Raw genomic sequence first — 15,307 nt, 5'->3', positions numbered from 1 at the left:
AGAGGCTATTGTGAGGAAGTTCAACGAATCATCTGTTGCTGCTTCAACTGCCGCTACTTCCTCTACTGCTAAGACTTCTGGTACGGCAATTCCTCAAGAAAAGTTTGTGCCACCAAAACCGAAGGCTTCAAAGCCTCAAGAGAAAACAGCTCCAGCATCAGCACCAAAACCATCAGCGCCAAAACCCTCAGCACCAAAATCCTCAGCACCACCACAGGCTTCACCACGGAAATCACCACGGAAAATCCAGCTGATGAATCTGCAACAGCTAGTGAGACTGACCCTGCTCCAGCTGCTGCTTCAAAGCTAGCTGATGACTCTGCTCCAGCTCCTGCTTCAAAGCCAGCTGATGACTCTGCTCTAGCTCCTGCTTCAAAGCCAGCTGATGACTCTGCTCCAGCTGGTTCCTCAAAGCCAGCTGATGAAAATGTCTCTGCTGAGAAAACACCTTCACCAAAAGCTTCAAAGGTGAAGAAAATGACTCCTTCTACATCAGACGTGAAAAAGACAAGGGCTGCTGAAAAGGAAGCCAAGAAGATAAAAGCTCCATCAGCAGAAGAACACACTGAGGCCAAGCGTCTCAAAACACTTGAAGAACATGCTCCTCTGGATCCTATGCCTCGTAACAACGCTCCATCTTATGAGATGATTCCCTTCGCAAGCGAAGACCAGGAGCAAGGGGCAGATGAGGAAATGAAGAATGCCGAAACTGAGGAACACACTGATGAGGAAATTCGCATTGACGACAGTCCTCAGCCTTCCATTCCTCATGAAGAAACTGCACAAGGATCAGCTGCACCAGCTGATGAATCTGGCTCCGTCACCAAGCAAGCTAAGGAAGAACAAAGTGAAAATCCTCAAGCTGATGAAAGTCATAGTCCTGTGCAAAATCCTCCACCTGAGGATCAGGCTGACCCAACTCCTCCTCGTGAGCAAGATCCTCAAGCTGAGGCTCAGGATGAACCTATTCCTCCTCCAGAGCAAAACCTTCAACAGGATGCTCCAGTTGACGACATTCCTCAGCCTGAAGCTCAACCAAACCCCATTCCTCAGCCTGAAGCGCAACCAGACCATATTCCTCAGCCTGAAGCGCAACAAGAGCATGCTCCTCAACCTGAAGCTCAAGCTGATGAAATTCCTCACCCTGAGGACCATGCTGAGGAAAATGCACCAGACCCAGACAATGCCTTCTTCGTCCTTAACCCTGAGTCTGCAATTGTTGTCTCCCCTCAGGTCCAACAGCAAAATCTTCAGCCCATGCAGCGTCAGCCGTTCTCCAAGCAGCCAAAGTTTCAAAAGGAGTCCTTCTTTGAAGAACGCATGTTCTTCATCGGAGAAAATCCCTATGACAAGCCTCGCATCAGGCATCTGAAGTTTTGTACGAGGACACAACTCAATTACTATGCATCTGTGCTGTGTGGAAGAAACAAGATTTTCCAGCACAGGCATATTCCTCATGTTGAGCTTGAAGAAATACCATGTCTGGCTCCAGTCCTCAACGTCCTTCATGAAGCTGGACTCCTCCCAATGTGCTCAGATATCTGTGATTGGAACAGTGAGCTCATTCTTCAATTTTATGCAACTCTTCACATATCAGGAGATCCCACAGACATCAACACATGGGTGTTTGACTGGATGACGCAAACAACACACTACAAGGCTCCTGCCATTGAGCTACTGCGTGAACTACCAGTGTCAATTCCCTCAGAGCATGCCGTGAAGCTTTATGATGAGCGTGAGCTGCCTAACAAGATGATGGAAGTCCTCATGAAGCCTTTGGCTAAGGGGCAACCACCAAGAACAACCTTCCTCATCCATGATCTCAAATATGAACCAAGGACAGTTTACAGAATCCTCTGCAACGTTCTTGCGCTCATCAAGGGCCATGATGATGAAGAAGATGTCGTAGGCATCATGAAGAGTATCCTCTTCAACATCATCCATGGTATTCCTATCAACATCCATGATTTCTTTTTGAGGACTTTGGCCGACAATGCAATGTGTCCTTTTGACCACAAGATATATGCTCCATGGATCATGAGATTCATAAAAACAAGGTCAGGCATCAGCTATCACGCTGATTTCAACAACCATGTTGGTTATATGCCTCCTATCAGGGTCAACAAGAAGATTTTCGAGCCTGTTGAAGGAAAAGGCAAGTCTGTCATTGATGAAGGCCGTAGGCCTATTGATGGCCAGTTCAGAGAGCCCGAAGCTTGTTCTTCATGGGATGACACTGAGACTCATCCTCCAAGTCATGTTGCTCCTCGTGTGCTGAATACCAGAGAGCTACTTCTCAGTCTTCACCAGAAGGTGGATCGGAATCACAAGTGGGTCAAACGCCAGTTCAGCGCCATTGTGAAAACCCTCAATGAAACGCAGAATGTTGTGAAGCTTAACCATCATTATCTTCATGAGGTTTTTGATCGCACCTGGGCCACACTTGCTCATCTGAAGACTCCGGCAGAAATTGAAGAATTGGAGTTTGTGCGAGACTTTGACTGGTCCTGGCCACCCAATAAGAAATTCAGGCCAATTCCAGTTCCAGACCTTGAGGACAGTTCTTTTTCTTCATTCCGCACTGCTGAATCTGATGAAGAACAACAAGACACAGACACCAGTCCAAGGAAGAAGACTGCTCCCAAGAATCCTCACGCGTCTTCATCAACTTCCAAGGAGTGAAAATCTTCACGGGCGTTAGTCCTCAGTTTGTCCCTTTTTGTCACTTGATGACAAAGGGGGAGAAACTTGAGAGTTAGTCTTCACGCGGGATATTTTGGGGCTTATGAACTATATTTAAGTTACAAACTCTTGGCTCTTCTGAAGTGTTTATGTAATGAGTTTGAACTTAAGCCCGATGGTACTCTGACACTTTTGAACGTTTTTCTTCGCATGCTTATTCCTCAAAATTTTAATGCACGCATGCTGGAATTCGTCAGATACCATTTGTCATCATGCATCCTTAATTTCTTCATACTATATGTCATATGTATGCATGATTTACAAGACTGAGGGGGAGATCTCCATGATATAAATCATCAATGTGCATTTGTTGTGAAAAGCAAAACCCTCAAGATATGCACATCTTCAGGGGGAGTCTCTCTGAATCTTGATTTCCAATTCCTCAAATGAGTATTTACACTTCATATTTTTATCCTTGTTGAAGACTTAACGTAATTGTCATCAACCACCAAAAAGGGGGGGATTGTAAGTGCATCTAGTGCCCCTTAGTGATTTTGGTGGTTTGAAGACTTATAGGTTAAGTATCTAATGTATTCTTGAGTGTACACAGGATCTAAAAGTCACTGAGGAGTTTGAAATATTCGATGAATATCGACCCCTAAAAATGTATATCTTCGGTTGAAGAAATTGGTCTGAAGCAGAAGATTTGAATCGCGGAGAATTTGCGATGAAATTGATATTCTACATGAAGATATTGAAATTGAGGAATTCGGTGTGTCCTGAAGAAAATCATTCTGAAGACTTTGAAGCATGAAGATTTACTCTTTCTCTTTTGTTTTCTTCACACTTGAGTAATAGGAACACCGTACTGTTAAAGGGGGTCGAGGTAACACATTGGAATGAATTTCCCCATGATGCTCAACCCAAGACTAATCCTACCAAAAGCCTCAAGTGAGGAAAATGAGTGACATGAGAACTCTCACAGTTGAGGGTCCCGACCGTTTCGATAGCCACACCACAATATTGGTCTTATCCACACCAACGGTCATATTACTTAAGGGCATTAATGTCAAATCATGTCGGGATGCTCACGGGCTATAAATAGCCGCCCCCCAAAACCATTAGTTGGTTGGCTGCTCCGTTAGAAATTGACACTTGTCATAAGAGCAACCCAAATTCCTGAGAGTCTTCGAGAGTAATTCATCAGTGAGGAAATACCCCAAACACCAAACCACAAACCGAGAACCAAGTGATTGAGCATCACTGAAGAAGTCGTCCCTGCGTGGGACTGAAGCCTTTTACCTTTGAGGACTGTGCATCCTCCAGACGGTTAGGCGTCATGGTCTAGAGCAATCCAACAATCAATTGTGGATCGCTGGGTGACCAAGTTTGTGAGGGTTTGGAAGTCTGCCCTGAAGACTTACCACGAGTGTTGTGCGAGGACTGTGTGTTCTTAGCCCAAGGAGAATACGGTAGGGACTGTGTGTCCTGGGACTGTGTATCTTTTGGTTTCAATACCAAGCTGCTCCAAACTAGATGTACAACTGTCACGACAGTTGGAACTGGGTCATCAACTACTGTCTTCGCTGTGAAACGGGTTCCAATTCCTCAACTTTTTATATTCCTCAGATTATGTGTTGATGATTTTCAGTGTCACTGTTTGAAGAATTTGTTGAAGACTTTCTCTGAAATTCCTCAACCCCAAATTCTTCACGCAAGTTAATCCTCATATGTTTTATGCGTGCCTGCTTACTGTGCAATATGTTTTCACATTCTTCATCCTGAAAAACTGATGTAGTGAAACTTTGCACTCCTGATCCTTTACTGTTTCCGCTGTAAGTTAGTCATTAGTGAGGAATTTCCTCAAAAGGAATTTCCTCAGTGATGAAATTCTAAAAATCTCCTATTCACCCCCCTCTAGTCGATATAACGCACTTTTAAAATTGTTGACGACTCTAAACCCTGTCATCTCACCTGCCCAGGCATTGAGTACTACATCTTTTGAATAGTACGGAGACACGAAGGATATACTGTCTAACTCAATCTGGCCATAGGCAGCCAACACATGTGAGCAAGGTAGGTGCAACAACTGCGGTTTGTTGCATGTACACTCGCAAGTTGGATAAAATTATGTTCCAATTTTAACCTCATGCGTCTTCACCTCATTTGCAGAACCAAAACCATCAGTAGGAATCTGAACCTCATACCTCCTTTCCTGATTACATATGAGCTTGACAGTGTGCTTTTTTGCTTTCTTTATCTTCTGATCCATGTACTCCATGACACGGCTACAATAAGGTGTGTTCTGATTAACTGCAATATGCTTCTTTGCTAACTCGTGCCTTTCTCTGAAATATCTCAAAGTCCCCTGGAATACACCCTCCACAATAGCTGTCAGTGGCAATGCTCTATTCCCTCTGAGTACAAAGTTATACACCTCTGCAATATTTGTTGTCATGTGGCCATACATGGCTCCATGGGTGTCATGCAACAAAGACCAATTCACTGGAGGCTCTTTCTCTATCCACTCAGAAAAATTCTTTATTGCCCTGCCATTCTTTCTCTTCATATTAGGAGGGTCAATTGCTGGAAAGTCACAAAGACCTAATGGCTCCTCTAGCTCCGTGATGAGTGCTGTTAATTTAACCTAGTCTTTTTCCATTTCCTTCCTAGCAAGGACTTGCATCTTAGTAAACTCATCTATTTTTGACCAAATAAAGTCGTATTTGCGCAGCTGGTTCTGCTTGCATAAATTTTTGAACAAGTTCATCAACCGTCTGTTCTTGAAGTGTGAGAAAAAATTGCACCCAGATGGCGCATGCACCACCGGCTTTGCAAGTCCTTCCAAGGTGTTGGCTCATCAGCTATTGGATTACTTAGTGTCTTTACGGCCTTTAATATACCAAGATGTCAGTCATGAATAACACACACATTTGGTCGGTCCTTCACGATCGCAATTTTAACTTGCCGGAAGAAGCATACCCAGCTTAGAAAGTTCTCACCCTTCACAAATGCCATGGCTACTGGGATGATTTGGTTGTTCCCGTCCACACCAATAGCAGTAAGGATTTTCCCTTTGTAGTGACCAGTGAAGGATGTACCATCCACAAACATCACAGGAGGACAATGCCGGAAAGCTTCGATGCACAAACCGAAAGAGAAGAATACTCGTTTCAACACCATGTAATCTGGTATAATCTCCAACCTCATGTGTTGTATGTTAACATAAGTGCGGGGATTCCTCTCCTTCGGTATGTCAAGGAGACGGACAACATTATCATATGAGTCGAAGAACGTCCCAAACCTTTCCTCCATAGCCTTTTGCTTAGCCCTCCAAGCCTTCCCATATGGAATGTCATAATTCCATCTGACTTTCACTGCTTTCTGGATATGTTTTGCTTCCATATCTTTCTTCTCAACTATCTCAGTATACATGAGTTGCGATATGAGAGTTGAACTCGGGTTTGGATGACGAACCAACAGATTTTTCCACACACAATTATGTGGGACCACATTGGTGACAACCCAGTGGATGTTATACTTCGGCACGCGCCCGTGCACCTTCGTAGGACAACCTGTTTCAACACAATTCACGGTATATTTTGTTGGAGTCGATATGTGTGTCCGGAAAACCCTCTGCGTAGACATAGCCCACCTTATCACCGCATACTTCAATTTTTTCTTTGTGTCAAACATAGCCCCGATCTGGACTTGGTTCAGATTATATTGCCATGGAGTCTCATGGCCATCGTTGACAGTAATGCCATCGGGCATGTCCTTATCCCATCCAGAAGGAATCAGTACATCCACTTCATCCACGGAATTTTCAAAATCCAGATCATCCGCAAACCCATCCTCGTTCTCTTCCTCCATCACCCTATGCATTTCATCGCCTTCCTCATCCCCAACAGCAACACCAGAGCCAGCTAATAGTATCGATTGAATACTCTGCCCAGTCTCACAGTGTGGCACATAATTTAAACTCTTTCTCGGCTTGGCTAGCATCCACATCCGGTGGATGTGACCCGGATACATGCCTACCCTTTCCTGGTTCATACCCCACGTTGACTTGTACGAAATTCTCCTCCTTCGCCACTCGTTGCACTAGGACATATGGGTGGATTCTTCGGTCTCTGGAACGACTTAACAGGGACAACCAATGTTGGCTCCTATCTATCAGCATCAACTCCCACTTGACATTTTTACAGAATTTGATCCACAATGCATGAATACTGACGGAACAGACTTCAGGATCCAGTCCAAAACTAGTAGTCAACCAGTGCTTCAACTACCTAATGTCCAGTCTGTCCGGGTCTGAAAGTGTTAGCATGCCTTTCTTAAACTCGCTAAGATCAACCCCCAACTCATTATACAGAACATTACCAGGGTCGTAATAAACAGTCAAATTTACATTGCGAGCTTCTCATTATTCACAGCGAATAAATTTATAAAAAATAAACCTACGTACACTAAATAAACCAACACTAAAAAGAATGTACAGTAAAAAATTGGTATACCTTCCACGCGTGTGTCCCCTTCTTCTTCCTCTCCACCACACCACCTCCTCACCTCACCATCCACAACTCCACTATTCAAAACTACCGCATCGCATAAAATGAGACCGTAGGCCGGTAAAGATGGGCAGGATCTATTGATTCCGTGGATTGAATAGGAAAATGAGCGGAGGATGGAGGAGATCGGAGGGGGGCAAAATGGGGGGAAAACGAGAGAGAAAAGACCGGAAAATGAGGAGGAAGGAGGAGGAAGAAGGGGTTGGCAGGGGCTATCCAGGGGCTTTTCGGCTTCGTGGAGGCCAACGGCCCCCCTTCGACCACCCCTAGGCCGACAGGTGGCACTTCGGCCACCTGCAGGCCGACGGGCCCCCATCGGTCATCCACAAGCCGACGGGTGCTATTTTTGGCATTTTTAAAAACGCATACATGCTTTTCGAATTTATTACAAATTCCGTATTAGTTTTGAAAAAAAATCACGCATTTCATTCAATGAGCTACTCGCAGTTCACAAACATCGAATAATTCATCACTCTATAAAGAATGAGTAACATTTACGCACTGATAATTATGTAAGCACTACACTAACATTGCCTACATATCTACGAGGTTCATATAGAGTATATTACTGGAATCTGCATGCATATCATCAAGTCTACCGACAGATCCACTCTGTCGCATCACAACCTGTTAGCAGCTCGACCAGCGACCATGTCACGTGCTGCCGGCGGCGCTGATCTTCACGTCTGGGTTCCGAACCGTCTTGAGCCACATCCCGGCGAGCACCCTCGACGACAGGCTCCAGACGACGTCTGGCCGCTGCTGCTGCTGCTGCCTCACCCTCGCTGTCTGCGACGATGGCGGCGTCTGCACCCTCTTGGCGGCGCGACCCCGCCCATGGGCGAGCGTCCACTGCATCGCCGTCAGCTTCTGCCGCTCGGCGCGCCAGCTCGCGCTTCCGCCGGCTCCCGACAAGCACCTCGCCTGCACTCCGCCCACGTGCAGGCTCCTCACCTTGAACCTCCCCCCGCTGAGCCCCGCCGCGCCCAGCATCCGCGCCGACTGGACAACGGCGATCATCGGCGCGCCCACCGCCTCGTAGCGCCGGGACGGATCACGCAGCTGGATGGCCGCCACCAGCGTGACGCGGCCGTCCGAGCCGCCACGGGAATCGGACCACTCGTCGGACGGCACCAGCGCGTCGAACACGTTCGCGTCCCCCGCAGCCGGCGCTACCTCGAATGGCGCCTCCTCGTCGGCCATCTCGGCCTGGATCATGAGCGCGTCCACCGCCATGGCCTCGAGCTTCTGTAACGAGAATGCGAGTATCTCATCCAACGTCTCCGGATCGTTTCCCGCGCTCCAGATGCCGGTGGCGACGCGCTCCATCCGGCCCTCGGACAAGGCGGTGGCGAGCTTCCGGACGAGCCTGACAGACCGCGCCGCGCTCGAGCTCGCGTCGCCCTCGGTCCGCCTACCGCCGATGACCGCCTCCGCGATGCCCTCGAAACCCACTTGCTCGGGCGTCTTTCCGGTAAGGCTTTCCATGCACCCTAGCGACGCCACCTTGTCCCGGACCTCGTCTGCTGCACCCGCCGCCGCCATCTTCTGCAGCACGTCGAATCCAGTCGCAGCCATGGCACTTGGCAGCACGAACGGCCTCGACACCTGCATGGCGAGCACCGGGGGAACGTCTCTGCTTGCAAGCGGCACGTTGAACGGGTTCAACGACACCAAGAACCCGCCGTCACGCGTTTGCACCGCCGAGCCAAGGCTCTGTCCCAAGTCCGGCACCAAGGCCGTCTTCTTCTGCGGCTCGTTTGATCTTGGTGTCATCGGCTGCTTCAGCTTCCTGAACTTGTCGTCGTCCACCGCCTCGAGCTTCCTAAGGAACTCAACGGTCACCATCTCTTCATCCGCATCGAGACGCGGCTGCTGACCGGCTCCTCTCGGCGATTTCCTGCCGCCGCTCGCCATCAGCGCCTCAATGGCCTCGATCTGCTCGCCAATGGAGTCGAGTTCGCGTAGCACGTCGCGCTGGTCCTGGAAGTGGACGACCTCTTTGACCGTCTCGACGCCCTTGTCGATCACCTCGTACTCCGGGATGGCGTAGTCGCCGTCGCCAGCGCCACTCGCGGTGGAGAGCTCGTCGTCTTCGGGACGCTTGTCGACGTTGAGCCTGTCTACCAGTTGCCTGTAAGCTCTCATGGAAGGCGAGATGGCCCCGTCGGACGGTGAAAGCTTGTGCGTTGTTGTACTCGCGACGCTGAACGAGTTCTTGTTGTGAACCCTCGCACGGGAGGGAGACACGGACACGTCCCTCGGCGATCTCCCCGCGGCTTGCGTGTAGAGACGGAGCCCGGCGTCCTCCATGAGCTGGAACCCCAGCTTGAGCAGGAGCTCGCCGCCGGCGGCCTTGCCGGCGAGTCCGAACGCCCTGTCGAACCACCGGACGCGGCGTCCCTCGGAGCTCTTCTGGAGGGAGTCAAGCACGAGCGAGCTCACGTCGACGGTGTACGTCCCCAGACGGATGTCCGGCACCTCGACGGGGACGACGGACACAACGAACCGGCGAGGCTCGAGCTTGAGGGGCTTCCCAGTGCCCGGGCCGCCGGTGAAGTAGAGGTTGCATTTGACGAAGAGCGTCTCGTCGAACTCCGCGGTGCCATCGTGCGACACCCGGGCCGGCATGGTCTGCATCGCGCCGTCCTTGGTCTCGGCCTTGCGGACGGAGACGGCGAGGCGGAGGCCGTCCATGGAGGCCGGCACGCCGCGCACGGCGGCCACCTCGATGGAGAAGAGGCAGCCGGCGCGGCGCTTCCCGATGCGAGAGATCGCGCGCACGGGCTTCCATCTGCTCCACGCCGACGGCGGCTTCCCCTTGGCGCTGCCACTCCCCTCGAAATCTCGGCTCGAGTCCACGGACGCGGCGTCGTCGGGCGGCAGAGGCCTGGAGCGCGGCCCGAGCCACGACGACAGCGAGAGACGGCGCGAGGAGCGCGCCCTTCGACCCTCCCGCCCAACCCCGTCCATGATGCGCGGCCCATCGTCGCCGGACCGCGCGATGGCGAGCGACGCGGTGCGGCGGTGGATGGCGTTGGGCCGGTCGAGGTAGTCGCTCATCCCACCGCCGCCGCCTCCCCCCAATCCGGCCATGTGAGCGCGCGGTGCACGTACCCGCTCTCCTCGTCCTCGACCAGCCTATCCACAATTCCGCACACACTTTGCCAAGCTTTTCTCGAGCTGGACCATGACCCCGTGGCTGTGGAGCCGTGGACCGCGATAGATATAGCTTTCGACGACGCCTCCGCGCTGCAGTTGCCGTCGTGTACCGCGTTGGCTCCAAGGAAGTTGAAGCTGAACCGAATAACCCGGGAAGGAAGCCAACCTACTACCAACCAGCCGATCAAACCGCCACCCTTATCGTGCACCGTCGCCCCCAATCGGACGGCCCTGGCCCCTGGCCCGCCGCGTTGGTCCGATCCACGGCCCAGGAAGCTCCCGCTCTGCCAGGACTTGTCAGTCATCAACACCCAAGAGGACGCACCAAGCGGCGGGATCGTAGCCGCGGGATTTGGTTCATGGAGCTGGTTTGATCGGGGGTCAGGGGCAAAAGGTTGATGTGATCCGGCGTTAATGCGGCGGGAAAAACGCGCGGTGTTGGTGTTTGGTTTTTCTCCTCCCGCGGACGTGTAGGCGGGATCGGCCGCGGCCCGGGCGACTGGGCCGGGATGGGCGAGCGTGTCGCCTTGCCCGCGAGCCGTCGCCGTCTCGCGGTCCCGGGATAGCGTTCCGGTTCGCGCGGGTTGCTTCGCCTCGACTGGAGAAGTGGAGATTACGTACGTGACGTCGGTGTGGTGCACGTTCGGGCGTGTGTGGATGGACAGGACGGCGATTCGTTTGGCGGGTCCTTTCGAGGAGCAGTGGTGGTGGTGGGTGCCGGGTCTGATTGATTGGGCTGCGAACTGTGGTCAGGGCTACTAGTTCGTTAGTTTGATTAGACCGTGTGCTGCGCGTGTCGACTCGTGTGCACGCAATGAGATCGGGGTATCTTTTTCAGGAAGTCGTCGGCGTACTCTTCCGTCTCCGGCGTTCGTCACGGCGGCATAAGGAGGGGAGATTTGATCCGGAACAGAACGAGTCCACGGCAAATCTCCACACGTTTAGTATTATTTGCTAGTCACTTCAATCAAACGGCATGCATATCCTGTTTCAGTGTTTTGTCAAAGCTCCACGCTCCTCTCTTTTCTAGCACGACGAGTTGTATTGTATAGTCTCTTGTGTGTTGAGCAAGGCTGGCAGTCCGCCACTCGCTAGGGAAAAGTCAGACAATTTCCTTCACGTTGTTTGGACGTTGGGGCGAGACGGCAGGTGCGTATGTATCTACTAGACAATTGGCAGAAGATTTTGGTTTTCTAGTTGAACGTGGGAGGGTCCAGGTGGTTTGAGCTGTTCATGCAGGTGTGTAGTACGCACGTTCGTCGTACAGGGGCGTACGGAGGCGTTGAAGTTGTGCACGTCCTTGCTCGATTCGTTGCAAGGTCGTTTCCATGTGCCGTGCTGGCGAATCGATCGAATAATGAAATGTTATATGTAACGTGTTCACGCAAAAAAGGATGGATATTTTAGCCGGCGGGCTCTTCTTGTTCGGAGACGTGACGGCCTACCAGTCCACCATCTTGATCACGCAAAAAAAAGGTCCAGGATTTATCTCTGATTTTGTGTAGTCAAAACTCAGCAAGCCATGATAGTCATTTCAAAGAGCAAAGGCAAAACCATCGCAAAGATGAAAAGAGCAAGAGAGAGGGGGGAAGAAAGAAAGCGTACACAATGGGTAATTCACAGATCTGGACTTGCGAATTATTATACAGAGTTTGGTTGTTCAAATAAAATGAATTAGAAAACGACTAGACGAGAGGTATCTATATACCTAATAATAAAGCGGCTATTGCTTCTGTCGAAAAACCCACCACGACATTTATAAAAGCCCTTGAAATTTTTGTTATTCAACTCGCGCTCCATCATTTATTTGCAACGCAAAAGGAAAAACGATTCGGTGCAAAAAGTATACCCGTACGCATCGCCTTCTCCCATCGACCCTTGGCCACCCTGGCCTGTGCCCAGGCCGCCGCCACACCACTCGCCACCGCGGCCGACCTCAACCGCCACCGCTGCCGATCTCAACCAACCCGCCTCTGCGGCTGTACCTCTCCCCGCTCACTGCCCCTGTTGCGGCGCTCGAGCGCATCGCGTCGACCCTGGTCCACCCTGGCCTGTGCCCAGGCCGCTGCCACACCACTCGCCGCCGCGGTCGACCTCCACCACCACTGCTGTCGATCTCAACCCACCCGCCTCTGCGGTCGTAGCTCTGCCCGCTTGCTGCCCCCGTTTCGGTGCTCGAGCACAGCTTCTGGATCAAATAAACGCGACAGCTACAGCGACTTGGGATGATGCGTCTACTCGATGCAGAACGGCGGCGGCGCGTGAATAAGGCGCGGCGAAGCGAAGTACTTGCAGGTGGAGGCCTCCATGGCTCACACGGGGAACTCCGAGGTTATGGCGCGGCAATGGCGACTCCTTATGGCCAGATAGAGGCGCCTAACCCTTGCTCCCCTGATCGTATCCCCTCCTCCGGCAGGAACTCATCATCTGGTGAGATCCCCTCCCCATGCCTCCAAGCGTGTGCCAAGCACCGGCAAGAAATTTTGTTTTGTGGGAATTTGTTTGCTGATGAATGAATGTATTGAATGTAAGATTGCATTGTTGTAGAGAGAGAGAATGGAACACCACCTTCAGTTTGTCATCTGATCCCACATTCTCTACCCCATGAGTGAAATAAGATAGCAGTCCGTCGATCAATTCACGTAGCCTCTTTGTTTTGCTTTGTTTGTCCCGCTTAATTTCTCATCATGGTGGAATTAACAATGGACGGGTTGATGTCTCAACAAAATAGGATAGGACCGACTACATTAGTTAGTTAGCATATTATTTTAATAAATCAAAATAATTATAAAAAGATTAAAAACGTGGTATTTTTTTCTCCCGTTGCAATGCACGGGCCCTTTTGCTAATATATATATAGTGAAAATACTCCCTCCGTTCCTAAATATAAGTCTTTTTAGAGATTTCATTAATGGACTATATACGGATGTATATAGACATACTTTAGAGTATAGATTCATTCATTTTGTTTTGTATGTAGACACCTAGTGAAATATCGTAAAAGACTTATATTTAGGTACGGAGGGAGTAGAAGGGAATGCAACAAAAAATGCTTTCATATTAGACCATGCAATTGACGAATTTTTTTAGTCAAACAAATGCACACCAAAATGGATGTTTTTTTGCTTATTACCTAATCTTCCTCCCCACCTGAGACCTATTATTTATAAGTTTATAGATAAAGTAGCTACTTCAAATATTAATGAACTTATAAGAGAGTGATCCGCGAGAACAACAATCTTGAATATCTATTAAAAAGAAGTGAATTGTGGCCAACGGATTGAGTAATGTGCGAGACATAATAGGTACAACCAGGGACGATTTTAAGGGGGGCGGGGGTCCCCCCAACGATCTCGTTATCCCTTGATAGCGATTAGTTACGAGCGATTTTTTTTTCTTCGTACGCGCATAATTTTAGTTGTCTCGCCCCCCCCCCCTCCCATGTTGCAGAGACTCATAGTCCTGTACGGCTGTACGTACACAAAGTTACAAACAGTCCAAAGGTGAAAGGCCCAAACACGCAGCGCCGCAGCCGCAGCAATATGCACGACGCCTTCCTGGCCACAACCTACGCAACGCACAATGGCACGGGCAGCGCCAGGTCTCGTGCTTGCGATGCGATCTGAAAAACCCAATCAGAAGACGCAGGACTCAGGTGTTGGAAATATGCCCTAGAGGCAATAATAAATTAGTTATTATTATATTTCTTTGTTCATGATAATCGTTTATTATCCATGCTATAATTGTATTGATTGGAAACACAATACTTGTGTGGATACATAGACAAAACACTGTCCCTAGTAAGCCTCTAGTTGACTAGCTCGTTGATCAAAGATGGTCAAGGTTTCCTGGCCATAGGCAAGTGTTGTCACTTGATAACGGGATCACATCATTAGGAGAATCATGTGATGGACTAGACCCAAACTAATAGACGTAGCATGTTGATCGTGTCATTTTGTTGCTACTGTTTTCTGCGTGCCAAGTATTTATTCCTATGACCATGAGATCATATAACTCACTAACACCGGAGGAATGCTTTGTGTGTATCAAACGTCGCAACGTAACTGGGTGACTATAAAGATGCTCTACAGGTATCTCCGAAGGTGTTAGTTGAGTTAGTATGGATCAAGACTGGGATTTGTCACTCCGTGTGACGGAGAGGTATCTCGGGGCCCACTCGGTAATACAACATCACACACAAGCCTTGCAAGCAATGTAACTTAGTGTAAGTTACGGGATCTTGTATTACGGAACGAGTAAAGAGACTTGCCGGTAAACGAGATTGAAATAGGTATGCGGATACTAACGATCGAATCTCGGGCAAGTAACATACCGAAGGACAAAGGGAATGACATACGGGATTATATGAATCCTTGGCACTGAGGTTCAAACGATAAGATCTTCGTAGAATATGTAGGATCCAATATGGGCATCCAGGTCCCGCTATTGGATATTGACCGAGGAGTCTCTCGGGTCATGTCTACATAGTTCTCGAACCCGCAGGGTCTGCACACTTAAGGTTCGACGTTGTTTTATGCGTATTTGAGTTATATGGTTGGTTACCGAATGTTGTTCGGAGTCCCGGATGAGATCACGGACGTCACGAGGGTTTCCGGAATGGTCCGGAAACGAATATTGATATATAGGATGACCCCATTTGGTTACCGGAAGGTTTTCGTGCATTACCGGAAAAGTTTCGGGCTCATCGGTAGTGTATCGGGAGTGCCGGGAGGGGTGCCGGGGACCATCGGGAGGGGTGTCACGCCCCAAGGGGTCTCATGGGCTATGGGAAGAGATAAACCAGCCCCTAGTGGGCTGGAATAAGTTCCCACTAAGGCCCATAAGGTTTGAGAAGGAAAAAACACAAGGTGGAAAGAGTTTCCAAGTGGGAA

The 15,307-nt window shown here is 49.8% G+C and overlaps 1 protein-coding gene across 1 annotated transcript; it reads right to left on the bottom strand.

Annotated features, from left to right (window-relative positions):
• Nucleotides 1-7,700: 7,700 nt before the first annotated feature.
• LOC123411165 (protein PLASTID MOVEMENT IMPAIRED 1-like) lies at nucleotides 7,701-10,588 on the bottom strand. The gene has a single exon (XM_045104103.1). The coding sequence runs from the start codon at nucleotides 10,347-10,349 to the stop codon at nucleotides 7,908-7,910; it is 2,442 nt and encodes an 813-aa protein (XP_044960038.1). The 5' UTR covers nucleotides 10,350-10,588; the 3' UTR covers nucleotides 7,701-7,907.
• Between the last annotated feature and the right edge of the window lie 4,719 nt (nucleotides 10,589-15,307).

The sequence above is a fragment of the Hordeum vulgare genome, chromosome 1H (assembly GCF_904849725.1).
Source record: "Hordeum vulgare subsp. vulgare chromosome 1H, MorexV3_pseudomolecules_assembly, whole genome shotgun sequence".
In the NCBI taxonomy this organism is placed as follows: domain Eukaryota; kingdom Viridiplantae; phylum Streptophyta; class Magnoliopsida; order Poales; family Poaceae; genus Hordeum; species Hordeum vulgare.
The sequence above is the reverse complement of the archived record's forward strand: the minus strand, read 5'-3'. Positions and strand labels throughout refer to the sequence as shown.